Source organism: Adiantum capillus-veneris, chromosome 6, assembly GCF_014529385.1.
Source record: "Adiantum capillus-veneris isolate H3 chromosome 6, ASM1452938v2, whole genome shotgun sequence".
In the NCBI taxonomy this organism is placed as follows: Eukaryota; Viridiplantae; Streptophyta; class Polypodiopsida; order Polypodiales; family Pteridaceae; genus Adiantum; species Adiantum capillus-veneris.
The window spans coordinates 70,014,290-70,027,334 of NC_140936.1; the positions used below are offsets into that span (position 1 = coordinate 70,014,290).

The 13,045-nt window shown below is 46.5% G+C and overlaps 1 protein-coding gene across 5 annotated transcripts in view; it reads left to right on the top strand.

Annotated features, from left to right (window-relative positions):
* Nucleotides 1-13,045, top strand: part of LOC147455665 (uncharacterized) — a 43,662-nt gene that overhangs the window by 683 nt on the left and 29,934 nt on the right. For 3 of the 5 annotated variants that reach the window (XR_015188404.1, XM_086514404.1, XM_086514405.1), the window contains exon 2: nucleotides 271-352. Coding sequence is in view for 3 of the 5 variants with exons in the window: in XM_086514404.1 (XP_086370530.1) it covers nucleotides 294-352 (59 nt within the window). In the remaining 2 variants the exon portion in view is untranslated. Of the gene's footprint in view, nucleotides 1-270; nucleotides 353-660; nucleotides 895-13,045 lie in introns of those variants that run through there. The other 2 variants (XR_015188405.1, XM_086514403.1) reach the window with 2 other exon arrangements.

Here is a 13,045-nt window from a genome sequence, read left to right on the forward strand (position 1 = left end):
CCCATCAAACTTGTGAACTCCTGAACCACACCATTTGCACGCTTTTCGCCCTATTTTTTGTAAATCAAAATTAGAAAAGAAATGAAGGAGACATCCTTCAAATATCACAAGAAAATGCAGAAAATCCACCACGATCTCCGTCATCTTTCTCTCTCTCTCTCTCTCTCTCTCTCTCTCTCTCTCACACACACACACACACGGACACGGAGAGTAAGAGATGGGCTTCATCAGCTTTGCTACCATTGCTGAACTTTCAGCCTTCCTGTGCAGGCCCATGACCTCGGTGATGGCAGATGTTGCCAGTCTCTTCAACATTGCAGCATTTCAGCGCCACCAGTACCTCTATGTCAGGGTTTGTCTCACTCCTCACCAATGTGCTTACATATCAGAATGTATACATTAGTCCATTTTGGGTAGGATGTGTTTGTGCGTCTGTGTTTATGCATGCATGCACACCCTGGATGCGCACACAAGCACGCATACACTTGCAAATACATATTCATCATGTACTCGAGTGTGTGTGTGTGTGTGTGTGTGTGTGTACGCCCACCCGTGCATGCGTAGGGCTGTATATACATGCGTGCATTGTGTGTGCACGCACACACATGAGAGAGAGAGAGAGAGAGAGAGTATACGCCACAACATGCTACATTTTTACAGCCAATCATCTACGAGAGATCTTCATCCTTATTTGGAGGCTACTGATGGACAGTATCAAATCGGTGCATTGCGCCATGGTCATATTTGGCCAAATCAAAGCATTACTGAATTAGTGATACCATTTACTGCGTAACTAGAAATGGGTCCATGATTCCAGAGATAGATGCTTGTTCACCTTTTCACAAGGATATGAAGTTAATGAAAAGAAACTAACAGATCTTAATGCTTTGAGTACTCTGTTATGTCCTGGCTGTCTTAGTTCTATCTTCGCTCCCATTCCCTCTTTAGTCATTGTTGGTCTGCGGAAAGCACAATGCACAGTTCTAACCTCCACCTTCTCTACTTCACCAAGCTACTCATTGGCAAACTGATTTTCTAGGTTTTCCATAACTGTAGTCAGATCTACCATGCGTGAGTGTTTTAACGTTATTTCCATGCACACAAGAGTCAACAAGAGGAATGGAATCAAGACAGACCTCCTAACGACCCCAAATAAAAACCGAGGTTGCACAACATGCTTCATTGCCTTTGCACAGGCAGGAACAAACAATTCCTAAACTTTAATCGATTTTACTCGAGCACATGGACTGAAGTTTTAGGGAAGACCCAAGTATTGCTATAGACGGAGCAAAGTTCGAGCATATTGCTCTCAACTACACCCGCATTGGAGTATAATTGGAGGCAATGCTCGGATACTCAGGCATGAGAGAGCCTGCCAAGAGTGCGTCTAATAGGATTTCCCTTTAAATCAAGAGCAGTGCCAGCCACTTATCCAGTTGTCTTTTCTAAAAAGTAGTACTACGTTCTCCTGCATGAATGAAACAAATCTGCCCATGCCTGTCATACGAGAAGATATGTACTGCATGCGCCGAGCCTTTTCCGTCGACTTGCACCAATGAAAGGGTCTACCCTTTGTGCACCCATTCACTCTAGTTTTCTCGCCACTCTGCCATTCGAATTGGCGTGCTGAGCCGCGGCCAACACTTACGAAGATGTTTCGGGATGCTCAGCCAGCCCAAATCTCCGTTTCCATCCAATCAGCGAGCGACAAGACCACACTCCTCAGTGGCAGCAAGCCCATCTGCAGAGTGTGAATCATTCTCTTGGACAAGCGCACTAGTTGCCCATTTCCGGGTGGAAACAGTGGTCTCGACACCTGCGCAGTCTGAACAGGCCTACATAGGTAGTCACTCTTTCCAAAGCCTTACTCTATACAGAGAGCTTTGGATGGCTACTTCGCATACAACTGCAAGAACGTCTATATTAGTAAGACTTCACGCACACTGCACCCTCCTTGAGTCAACAACCATTCACTAATTTCTCGTCATGCAAGGTGGGACAGTACAAATCACAACATCAAAATGTCAAATAGTTTCCTTCCAGAAACTAGACATCCAGTCAACGGCAAACCTGATCTGTTCATCCTCCACAACGCCTAAGGATTCGAAATAACTCCCAGTATTGAAGTGATTAAAGGGAGCAACAGAAGCATATACCATTACGAGTCCAGGAAACATTAAGCTCACCAACAGATTTCACATGATACAATTGCGATGTTGCCAACATTATACTGGACCCTTCAACATCCCATCTCACTTCTGTTAAATATTTTAAAACTTAAAGATTAAATGAGGCGGCAATGGGCATAGACTTGATAATTCTCTCCAAGACCATAGTACCATGACGCCAAAAAAAAAAAAACAATCTGTCATTCTTTTGAAGAAAGTTACATTTTGCTGCATCACAACAAAATGAGGGACCAATCAGACACTGCTAAAATTTGTGAGAGGACGCTGCTCTCAAGGCTGAGATAAGCCCAAGCAGTAAGATCGCCTCGATGTCATTTGCGTAACACTCTATTGTGTACCTCTATACCCTCTTTGTGTGTAGGGGAGGATTGTGTGTCTACCTACCTACTTTCGTTTAAAGGGAGGACTGTGTATCTACACCCTTTGAGTTGGGGGAGACTTGTGTCTACCGAACCCTTAATGTGTTTTGAGGGAAGCTTTATGTGAGTGCTATGTCCAACATAACCCAAAAGGGCCCAGGGGAGGCTTGACAAGATGTGAACTTCATCACATCTTGTGCTTGTACACGCTCTACTTATGTGGACAAAGCCATGTGTAGACAATGTGTGTCTTGTGTGGCAAGCCTAGTCACTTGCATATTTAGCAAATAAGCCTATCCCATATCTACCTTGTTACCTTGCATGTGGTGTGTCACTTTATGACGCGATATTACTAAGGACATTAAGAGGCCGGCCAAACATGGAACTAAGGAAGTGCCAATTTTAAGTGAACTACTGACGTGGCTACTATCCCATGAGCTCTGCCGCAAATTGATGAGCTGCCACGGGGCATTTCGCACAGCCAACTATTGCCAATTTTTGGCGCGTTTTTCGAGAATTCTACTTTTAGCCTCAAATGCTTTTGGGGGCACCCAATTTTAGATACCCCTTGTACATATAAAAAGATGCCTAGGGGATGTGTGACGGGCTTTAGGGTTAAGGTTTTCACATCAAGGTCATAGACGCATCGGTCCAATGCGTTCGTTTGGACTCACTCTCCCTAGAAAGGCGGTACATGCCAATCTCTTCGTCAAAGCCGGAATCCTATGTACAGTGATCAGTTCTCTACGTGATTTCCACATTTGCATTATGCTAGGACATCTGAGTGACCTTCAAGTCTTGAACTCGTCTAAGTTTTGCAGGAGCCGACCAAGAGGCCTCAACACTACTAGGGCAGAAGAAACACAAGAATTTCCTGGTTAAAAAGTCTTATCGAGTGGCCTAAAGTAACTAGGGGGTTAGGGATTAATAATCTTAACCCTACCAACTTATGGAGCACTGGCGAGGGGCCTAAATCCCAAAAGTCAAAAGCTTGGACTTTGGAGTACTCCTGTATTGACTTTCACGTTTTGCGTTTTTGGCTGATGACGTGGCACTGCTGGACGGAATTCCACTTTTTGCACTGGCAGATTTTGGCAACCTTTGGCGCTAGTTATTGATAGCAGTTGCTTTTAGAATTAAGTGCTTTTTGATCTGATGCTTTTGGGGCTCTGCTTCTGGCATCCCTTGTACTCTTTATAAGTGCCTAGAGGGCCACTTCTTGGGGTATCTAAATGCAGAGTCTTAGAGACAGACGGACCCTTGGGAATTCTACCTTGTCGATTCAATAATAAAGAAATACCAAAAGGGGCTTGGCTCGAAACTCCGGCGAGTCATGTCGTGTCTCTCTCTCAATTATTGAAGTGTTTTGAAGTGTTACAGTATTGCAAAGTGTTTGTAATACTTTTTGTTTTTCGTTCGGTCACTGAACGGAAGTAATTACAGGGTGGCTCTTACAGATCATGCAAGTTGAAAATTGCACAGCTCACCTCCCGACAATTGTACTCAGTAATTGTCAATAAAGACAAAACTACCGAAAGCGGCGCCAAACTTTGGGACCAATGCATCTGGAAGTGGAACTCGCCGCTTCATGAAGGCTCTTCTCTCTCTCTCTCTCTCTCTCTCTCTCTCTAATCAAACTAGTTTGTTCTAGTTTTTGGTCGTGTGTTGCTATTGATTTCTCGCTTGAGTGTCCAAGCCCGTTATAGTGTCACTCGTCGCGTCGTGATACCTAGCTCAAGACTATGAAAGGAGCTTCTGTACACATTTGTTGTATAAATGGTTGCAATACAATGGCTATGGAGGGTAAGTCATAATACCATTCTGGTAAGAGCGATGACATAAATGCATAAATTGAGTGATGACACAATCACATTGAGGTAGCACCGCTCCTTATCTTGACATTGTAGACAATGTCTCAACTTCTCATGAAGCGTTTCAACTTCACATATTGTTTCTCTTAGCAAATGTGACACAAATAATTTTCACAAGCGTATATGATAATGATTGTCATGAGACACGGGCACCACATGCCAAAGGAAAAGAACAGACTAAACAACTTTAAGCACTTCAAATAACAATTGTACTGAAAGAGATGCACGACACGAGACAGGGAGTGGCGGAATTCAACCCCCAAAGAGCAATGGCCCCAAACCTGGAGCCCCTTTTGGTATTTCTTTATATTACTTGAACTCTGTACATTGCCAGTACTCCATCCTCTGCACCTCACGCAGAGCATGCCAGAGAATGAGCCCTTGTCTCATATTTAAAGGCTCTTGGCCATGAAAAGCAGTTACATGAAAAGCATCAAACTCAAAAGCATTTGGCCTCAAAAACTGCTGCTCAACGTAAATCGCGAAAATCCGTACATCTACCACGTCATCATGTCAATGCGAATTGCGGAAATCCGTATAGCTACCACGTCATCATGTCAGCGTGAATTGCAGGAATCCATACAGCTACCACGTCATCATGTCAACGTGAATTCCAAAAATCCATACAGCTCCAATGTCATCAGTTCTCCGCGCATGTGTGTGTGGGCTTGCTTTATTTTTATGCCTTTATGTCACTTGGGCCCCATCAGACGGGGTTTTATAAGTTGGTGGGTGTTGGGGTAAAGGTGTTTGTGCCTTGCCTAGCCGCCCAGGCTATGGACGCTCGCTAGCCTGGGCGGCCCGCCTACTGCTCACCTTATTGTGTGTACATATATACAACAATAAAGAGTAGCTCATTCTGAGCCCTACTCCACCCTCTCCCCTTCTGGCATGCACACACTGCACCGCATCCGCACCACGCACACACTCTTCAATTGGTATCAAAGCTACGGCTTGGCGATCCGCGTGTGCAACAGCTTCTCGACAAGACGCGAAAGCGTGGAGCTCAGCTATGGAGGCACGAGCTTGGCGGTGGTAGATCCGACTCAGCGGCGTCAGATCGGAGTGTTTTCAGTGGAGATCTTGCAAGCATCGGTCCAAGATCAGAGTGTTTTCAATGGAGATCTGGCAAGGATCGGTCCAAGATCGGCGGTGCTCGGTTCCCCGCACCTGTCGCGTGTGCAAGAGATGGAATCTTGAAGGTTCTTGGTGGATCCACAGGGAGATCCCTGTGCATAGAGGAAACGAGCAAGCAATGAAGCTTAAGAGCTTGTGAGCAAGACATGGGGCAAAGAAACAAGCAGAGAGATCAAGGTTTGGAGGGGAATCGAGTAGCAGGTCTCGGCAAATTGGCGATCTATGTAGTAGGTGAACACAAGTGAGCATTGAAAGGCAATTGAGCCTTAAGGAAATCGGCATCTTCACGTTGATTGAGTGTTTGTAGGAATCGAGATCAATAGCAAATTGGGAAGTCGGACACTAAGTAAGAACAATCTGCAGTATTTTGATAGAGAGAGAAGGGAAGCTGAATTCGGCAGCAAGTTGTGCGTGTGTAAACACACACACGCACGCGCGCGCGCAATGCACACAATTCGGAAGTGCTGGCAAAAGCAGCAGAATTCGGTAATAGTCGGGTAGGCTTGCAAATTAAGGGTAGAGAGCAAAGCCTGAAATTGTGTAAAATCAAGCAGCAGTTGATTGCACCCCTTGGTGGCCTTGCGCTCACACCAAGGTTGCTTTTTCCCACCTCACGTCAATTGGCATGCCGCTAAGTGCAAGATCCGCTCTCAATGAGTGGAAAAGAGGAACCAAGGGAGGGTGAACAAGCCCTTCTTTCTTGGGTTACCTGCCACTCTTCAAAAACACAGATTAGGGATCGACACGCCCAAGTAGTCTTGGGTTACGTGCGACCACAACAAGAAAAAAAAACTTGTGGTTCTTTGTGCTTGTTTCTTTGAGTGATGATACCGAACACTTCCAAAGAGCTCTGATACCAATGTAATGTGCAACGGAAGTGATTGATGGTGTATGGCTGAGGATGAGTGATCAATGGGTGCTCAAGGTCCCTTTTACTGACGGAAGGGACAACCTTCTTTGACTTAATGAGAGACTGTGCAATGACCAAAACACGAGAGTGGAATGCAAATTGTGAGTGAGTGTGGAAAGTGTGCTAGAGAGAGAGAAAAGAGAAGACACAAGATGGGGTCCCAAACCCCCCTCCAAGCCCCCCCCCCCCCCCCCCCCTTCTATTGCCAGAGGAGTATTTTCTTTAGATTGCACAAATGTCTGGTACAATGCTTCTCGATGCTATGATGCTAATTAGGCTATGTCGGCGACGACGGACGACGACGACGACGGTGCTAAGGCTGAAATCTGAGAGTGCTATGGATATGCAAGTGACGTACCGCCACGGGGCTGATCTGCAACCTTCTAGACAAGCACGGGCTGAATGCAAAACGCTAGGCTGTTTTGGGGCAGAAATCTGATTGCGGGCTGATCTGCAACAAGGTGGGACCTGCGACAAAGATCTGCAACTGGATCGGGTCGGATTCGATGAGGCTAAGGGCTGAAAAATGCAAACGCCGGCAGATCTGGGCTGAAATAGCAAAACACTAGCTGTGACTGCTGGAAACTGAAAACGCCAGGTTGCTCTGGGTCGTGACGGGTACCCCGGCGAGGCTTTGCAACAGGTATTGAAGGATCTCGCGAGGCTAAGTGTGAAACTGAAAACGTGAAACTCAATCCAAAACGCTGGTTGATCTGGCTGAGAAAAGGCTGGAAGATGCTCTCTTGCTGCACTGTTGATTGGTGCTCTTGAGCTCCTTGCTTGCTTTCTGCCAATTCTCATGCGCTAGGCCTCCATATATGGTTCATGTGCAGTTATGAAAATTGGGTTCATGCGGGTGATAATGCTCATGCTATGGTTGTGCAATCAAAGGGTATGTAGCTACTTTAAGTGCCTGGACATGCACGGCCTGCGGGACTGCTCCCTAGAGACACAGGCAAAGATGATAGACGTGGAGTTCTTTGATATGCTCATGCTAGAGGCTGATGAGTTGGTGCCATGACGCACAGTTCTGCATATGGGTGAGACGTAGCCATCCGAGTGTCGGCGTTGACACATCCATACGTGATGAGTAGTCTTGATGATGCAGTACATGCAGATAGCACAGGTGAGGCGAGTACAACAAGATTTGCGTAGGTTCCGTCAGTGTTCGAGCGTCTCATGTACAACCTACTAGTGTCAAGGCCCGACTTACTAGCTACGGTGGGAGCATTTGGGATTGTCAGTCGTACGGTGACTCACACTAGTATGATTCATAGTGGAGTTTTGCAGACCATACAGAGTCTCTGCGGGATTTACATGCAGGCTCTAGCGTGGATACGCACGCTCGCCTTTCACTAGAGTCGATAAAATTGCATGTAGATCGACTGAGCGAGCTAGTGGGCATAGGTTGAGAGAGTGTAAGGTGCAGTAACCTTCCGTTCCTTTAGTGAGAGAGTGCAATGATCACAAACAAAGTGAATGACACTGTGAATGAAGGTGCTGAGACAGAGAGAGAGAGAGAGAGAGAGAGAGAGAGAGAGAAGAATACGACACCAGACGGTTCTCAAACCCTCCTCCAAGGGCCCCCCTCTCTATGGCGAGAGAGGTCTATGCTATTGATTGCACAAATCTAATACAATGGTCTAGATGCAATGGACTTGTCGACGATGTCGACGACAATGATGAAGACAATGAGGACGGGCTGAAATCTGAAAACGCTAGGGCTGAAATCTGTAAATGTTGACTTTCTCCTGAGTTTTGACACTGTGTCGGCGAGCACAACGACGCGACGACGATGCGTTGAAAATATAGATGCTAAAATCTGCAAACAACGGGCTGAAACTGAAAATGCTGGCTGACTTGACGGTACAGTGAAGATCTGCTGTGGGTAGGTGACATCTGCGAGGCTAGGGTCGGGATCTACTGTATCTAAGTGCTGAAAACTGAAAACACTGATGCAATGGGCTGATCTGATGCCGGAAAACTGCAACACGCTAGCAAGGTCTGCAATCTGGAAAATGCCGGGGAATCTGTGGCAAAAACACTGGTCCTGATCTGCTGTAGAAAACGCTATGCTGATTTGCAACCAAAAACTCTAACTGCTATCTGTTGGCTGGAAAACGCTAGTCCTCTTGCCGGTCTTGCTGAGAAGGTGCACTGTAAGTTGGGGGAACTTCTGTTGCCTCTTCTGTCAGAAAGTGCGAGGGCTAGGTTTCTTATTTATTAACTAAGCAGAATTGCCCTACCCAGAGTCCCAACAAAGTCACTTATTCTTAGTTGTTGCAAAGTAAGCATTAAATTGATGCAATCAAGAGTGAATAATAGTAGCCTCCATCTTACCGTCATACCTACTGAACGTCAACTTCTCAGTGACGGGGTTGTTGGAGTCCGAATCTCTGCTTGTGCTACCTGATGAACTGCCAACATCTTTGACCGGCTCGAGCTTCGAGGTGAGTACCTATAGGACCAACTCTTGCATGCATTGATCTCTCTGCACCTCACGCTCTAACTCCAAGGCCACTCGTCTTTCTTTGGCCGCCAAGCGCGCTTGCTCACACTCACGCTCCAAGGCTATCCTTCTTTCTTCGGCCGCCAAGTGCGCTTGCTCACGCTCCAAGGCTAACCGACGTTCTTCGCACTCGCGATCCAAGGTAGCGCGTTGGCCTCTTGTTGTAGCATCATGTCCATCATCGACTTGACCAAAGCCTCCATCAGATTTGGTGCAAACGGTGGCGTAGATGGGGAAGGGGGAGGGTCGGAAATCCTCCTAGTGGGAAAAATTCTTCTTCACCACCTCCATGCTCATCACCTTCACGCAAAGTATCCATTCTCCTTTGGGTGAAGACCATACACTGAGATCTTGGGTAAAGTTCACAAGGAACTTGGGTTCTTGAGGTTCTTGGGTTCTTGAGGTTCTTGAGTTCTTGAGGTTCTTGAGCTCTTTCTTTAGCTTGCAATATGTGTTAGAGAAGGCTTTTCTCTTACCCAAGCTCGACTCTTCCCTGCGGGCGCACCCCTTGGCGGCCTTGCGCTCACACCAAGGTAGCTTTTTCCCACCTCACGTCGATTGGCCGACCGCTAAGTGCACAATCCGCTCTCAATGAGTGAAAAGAGGAATAAGGGGAGGCTGGACAAGCCCTTCTCTCTTGGGTTACCTATCACTCTTCAAAAACACGATTAGGAATCGACACGTCCAAGTGGGCTTGGTTTACGTGCGACCGCAATAAGGAAAAAAAATTCTTGTGGCTCTTTCCTTAAGTGATACAGAACTGCCAAAGCTCTGATACCAATGTAAGGTGCAACGGAAGTGAATGTTGAACTTTGCTCAAGATGAGTCCTCCGAACTGTACTCAAGGGTTCCTTTTACTTACGCAAAGGAGAGCCTTCCGTTCCTTTAATGAGCAATAATCACAAACAAAGTGAATGACACTGTGAATGAAGGTGCTGAGACTCAGAGAGAGAGAGAGAGAGAGAGAGAGAGAGAGAGAGAGAGAGAGAGAGAGAGAGAGAGAAGAATACGACACCAGACGGTTGTCAAACCCTCCTTCAAGGGCCCCCTCTCCATGGCGAGAGAGGTCTATGCTATTGATTGCACAAATCTGGTACAATAGTCTAGTTGCAATGGACTTGCCGATGATGTCGACAACAATGATGACGTGGACAGCGAGCTGAAATTGAAAACGCTGGCTGACTTGACGGTACGGCGAGGATCTGCTGCGGGTAGGTGAAATCTACAAGGCTAGGGTCGGGATCTGCTGTATCTAAGTGCTGAAAACTGAAAACGCTAATGCAATGGGCTGATCTGATGCCGGAAAACTGTAACACGCTAGCAAGGTTTGCAATCTCGAAAACGCCCGGGAATCTGTGGCAAAAACGTTGGTTTTGATCTACGGTAGAAAACTGTCACGTGCACATCTAACCCTATGTACATGTGGACAAGATACTTCAGGACAAGGGTTCAATTAGCCTAGCTTAGGAAGTGTTCTGGCACTTTTGTGAGTCTATTCGCAAACCATGCATGCCCAGGCACTTGAGAGTAGATGCATATCCTTTGGTTGCACATAGCATGATCATCAGCATTACCATCAGAATCCATCACGAGCATTTTCCAGTGCATTCAACCTATTTTCCCTATTTTAGACATTTTTCACTTATTATTTTTTCGTGACTTTTGTTGGGAATTGGGTTAAGGCAAATGAGCCAAGGCAATATAAAAGAAAACCTAGCGCTAGGCTTATCTTGTAGAAGAGCAAGAAGTGCACAGGCAAGGAACCTTGCAACAGGCACCTCTCTCTCTCTCAAGCAAGACCAACCCCAAAGAGCCCTAGCGTTTTTCCAACAGCAAAGCCAACGTTTTCAGCACTGATTCCTTGGCGTTTTCAGCCGTTTTCCACAGCGTTTTCAGCCAAGCACTACAACGATTTCAACCTGCTGATACAACGTTTCTAAAGATAGTGCTTCAGCGTTTTTACAGCACAGCAGATCAACGTTTGAAGCCCCTCAGATCAGCGTTTTTGCAGCAGCCAAACTCAACGTTTGCAGCAACATATACAGCAGCAGATAACATTCTCGATTGTCGTCGCCGTCGTCTCCACACATTGCATCATAGCCTCTCAAGTTCGCATCAACATCTTGTACCAGATTTGTGCAATCAATAGCATAGACTTCTCTCGCCATCGAGAGAAGGGCCTTCGGAGGAGGGTTTGACAAGTTGTCTGGTGTCGTATTCTTCTCTCTCTATCTCTCAGTCTCAGCACCTTCATTTACAGTGTTTATCCACTTTGTTTGCGATCACTTGCACTCTCTCATTAAAGGACGGAAGGCTCTCCCTTCCCTAAGTAAAAGGAACCTTGAGCACAGTTCGGAGCACTCATCTTGAGCAAAGTTCAACATTCACTTCCGTTGCACCTTACATTGGTATCAGAGCTTTGGCAATGTTCTGTATCACTCAAGGAAAGAACCACAAGAATTTTATTTTATTTTTGCTTGTTGCGGTCGCACGTAACCCAAGTCCTCTTGGGCATGTCGATTCCTAATCGTGTTTTTGAAGAGTGACAGGAAACCCAAGAAAGAAGGGCTTGTCCAGCCTCCCCTTGTGTCTCTTTTCACTCATTGAGAGTGGACCGTGCACTTAGCGGCCGGCCAATCGACGTGAGGTGGAAAAAAACAACCTTGGTGTGAGCGCAAGGCCGCCAAGGGCGGAAAAGAGCAGAACTCGGGTGAAGAGAAGATCCTTCTCTAAGACAGATTGCAAGCTAAAGAAGAACCTCAAGACCCTCAAGAACCCAAGTTCCTCGTGAACTTAAGAACCAAAGATCTCAGTGTATGGTCATCACCCGAATCGGAATGGATACTTCGCAGGGAGGTGATCGGCATGAAAGTAGCGAAGAAGAATCTCACCACCAAGGAGGTTTTTCTGACCCTCCTCCTTCCCCATCTACGCCACGGATTGTACCAAAACCTATGGAGGCTTTGATCAAGTTGATGATGGACATGATGGCACAACAACGAGAAGCGAATCGCATTGCGATGGCACAACAAGAAGTGCAGCACATTACCTTGGAGCGTAAGCGCCAAGAAAGACAGGCATCCTCAGAGGAACGGATGATTCGCGAGCGTGAACAAGCGCGCTTGACGGACAAGTAACAAAAAGAAAGAAAAGCAGAAAGAAAGGCAGCTTTGGAGCGTGAGCGCGATGAAGCGTGCTTGGCGGCCGAAGAAAGACGTGTGGCCTTTGAGGCGGAGCGTGAGATGTAGAGAGACCTACGCATGCAAGAGTTGGTCCGACAAGTTCTCACCTCGAAACCCGAGCCGGCCAAAGATGATGGTGGTTCATCAAGTGGCGCAAGCCGAGATTCGGACTCCAACAACCCAGTCACAGAGAAGTTGACTTTCAGTAAGTATAATGGTAAGATGGATGCTAATGTTATTCATTCTTGGTTGCATCAATTTAATGCTTATTTTGCAACAACTAAAAAGACAGGCAATAGCAAGGTTTTGACGACAGCCATGTACCTTGCCGGTGATGCCATTAATTGGTACCACGCATGGCAAGAGGCACAGTTGGCCGCGCACCAAGAGGAAGCCGACGAAGACGCGTCCCTTTCTTTCAATTGGGCCGACTTCCAAGACAAGCTCAAGGCACGGTTTATGCCACCCCAGTACCTCGCATGATTGAAGGACGATTGGCGCGGACTCAAGCAAAATGGTATGCCAGTCATGTCTTTCTCTGATCGTGTTTTGCAGCTCGGCACTCAAGTACGCAAATCAGATGCGGAGCGCAAAGAGGCATTCCTTTATGGATTGGACGAGTATATCAAGTTTGAAGTGGAGGTACTTGATCCAATCAATCTCAACAAGGCAGTAGCTCTCGCACAGAAGATGAAGCACAATAAGGGAAAGTCTAAGGAGAACAAGACTCCACAAGGAACCTCTCAGACTTCTCAGAACCCGCAGAATGATAAGAATGGTAACTCTTCTAGCCCATCTTCCTCTAATCCTTCGGAAAAGAACTCTCAAAATGAATCTAAGGGTAAAGCTAAAGCACTTGCAAAACCTAAGCTAACCCTGGATGAAAAA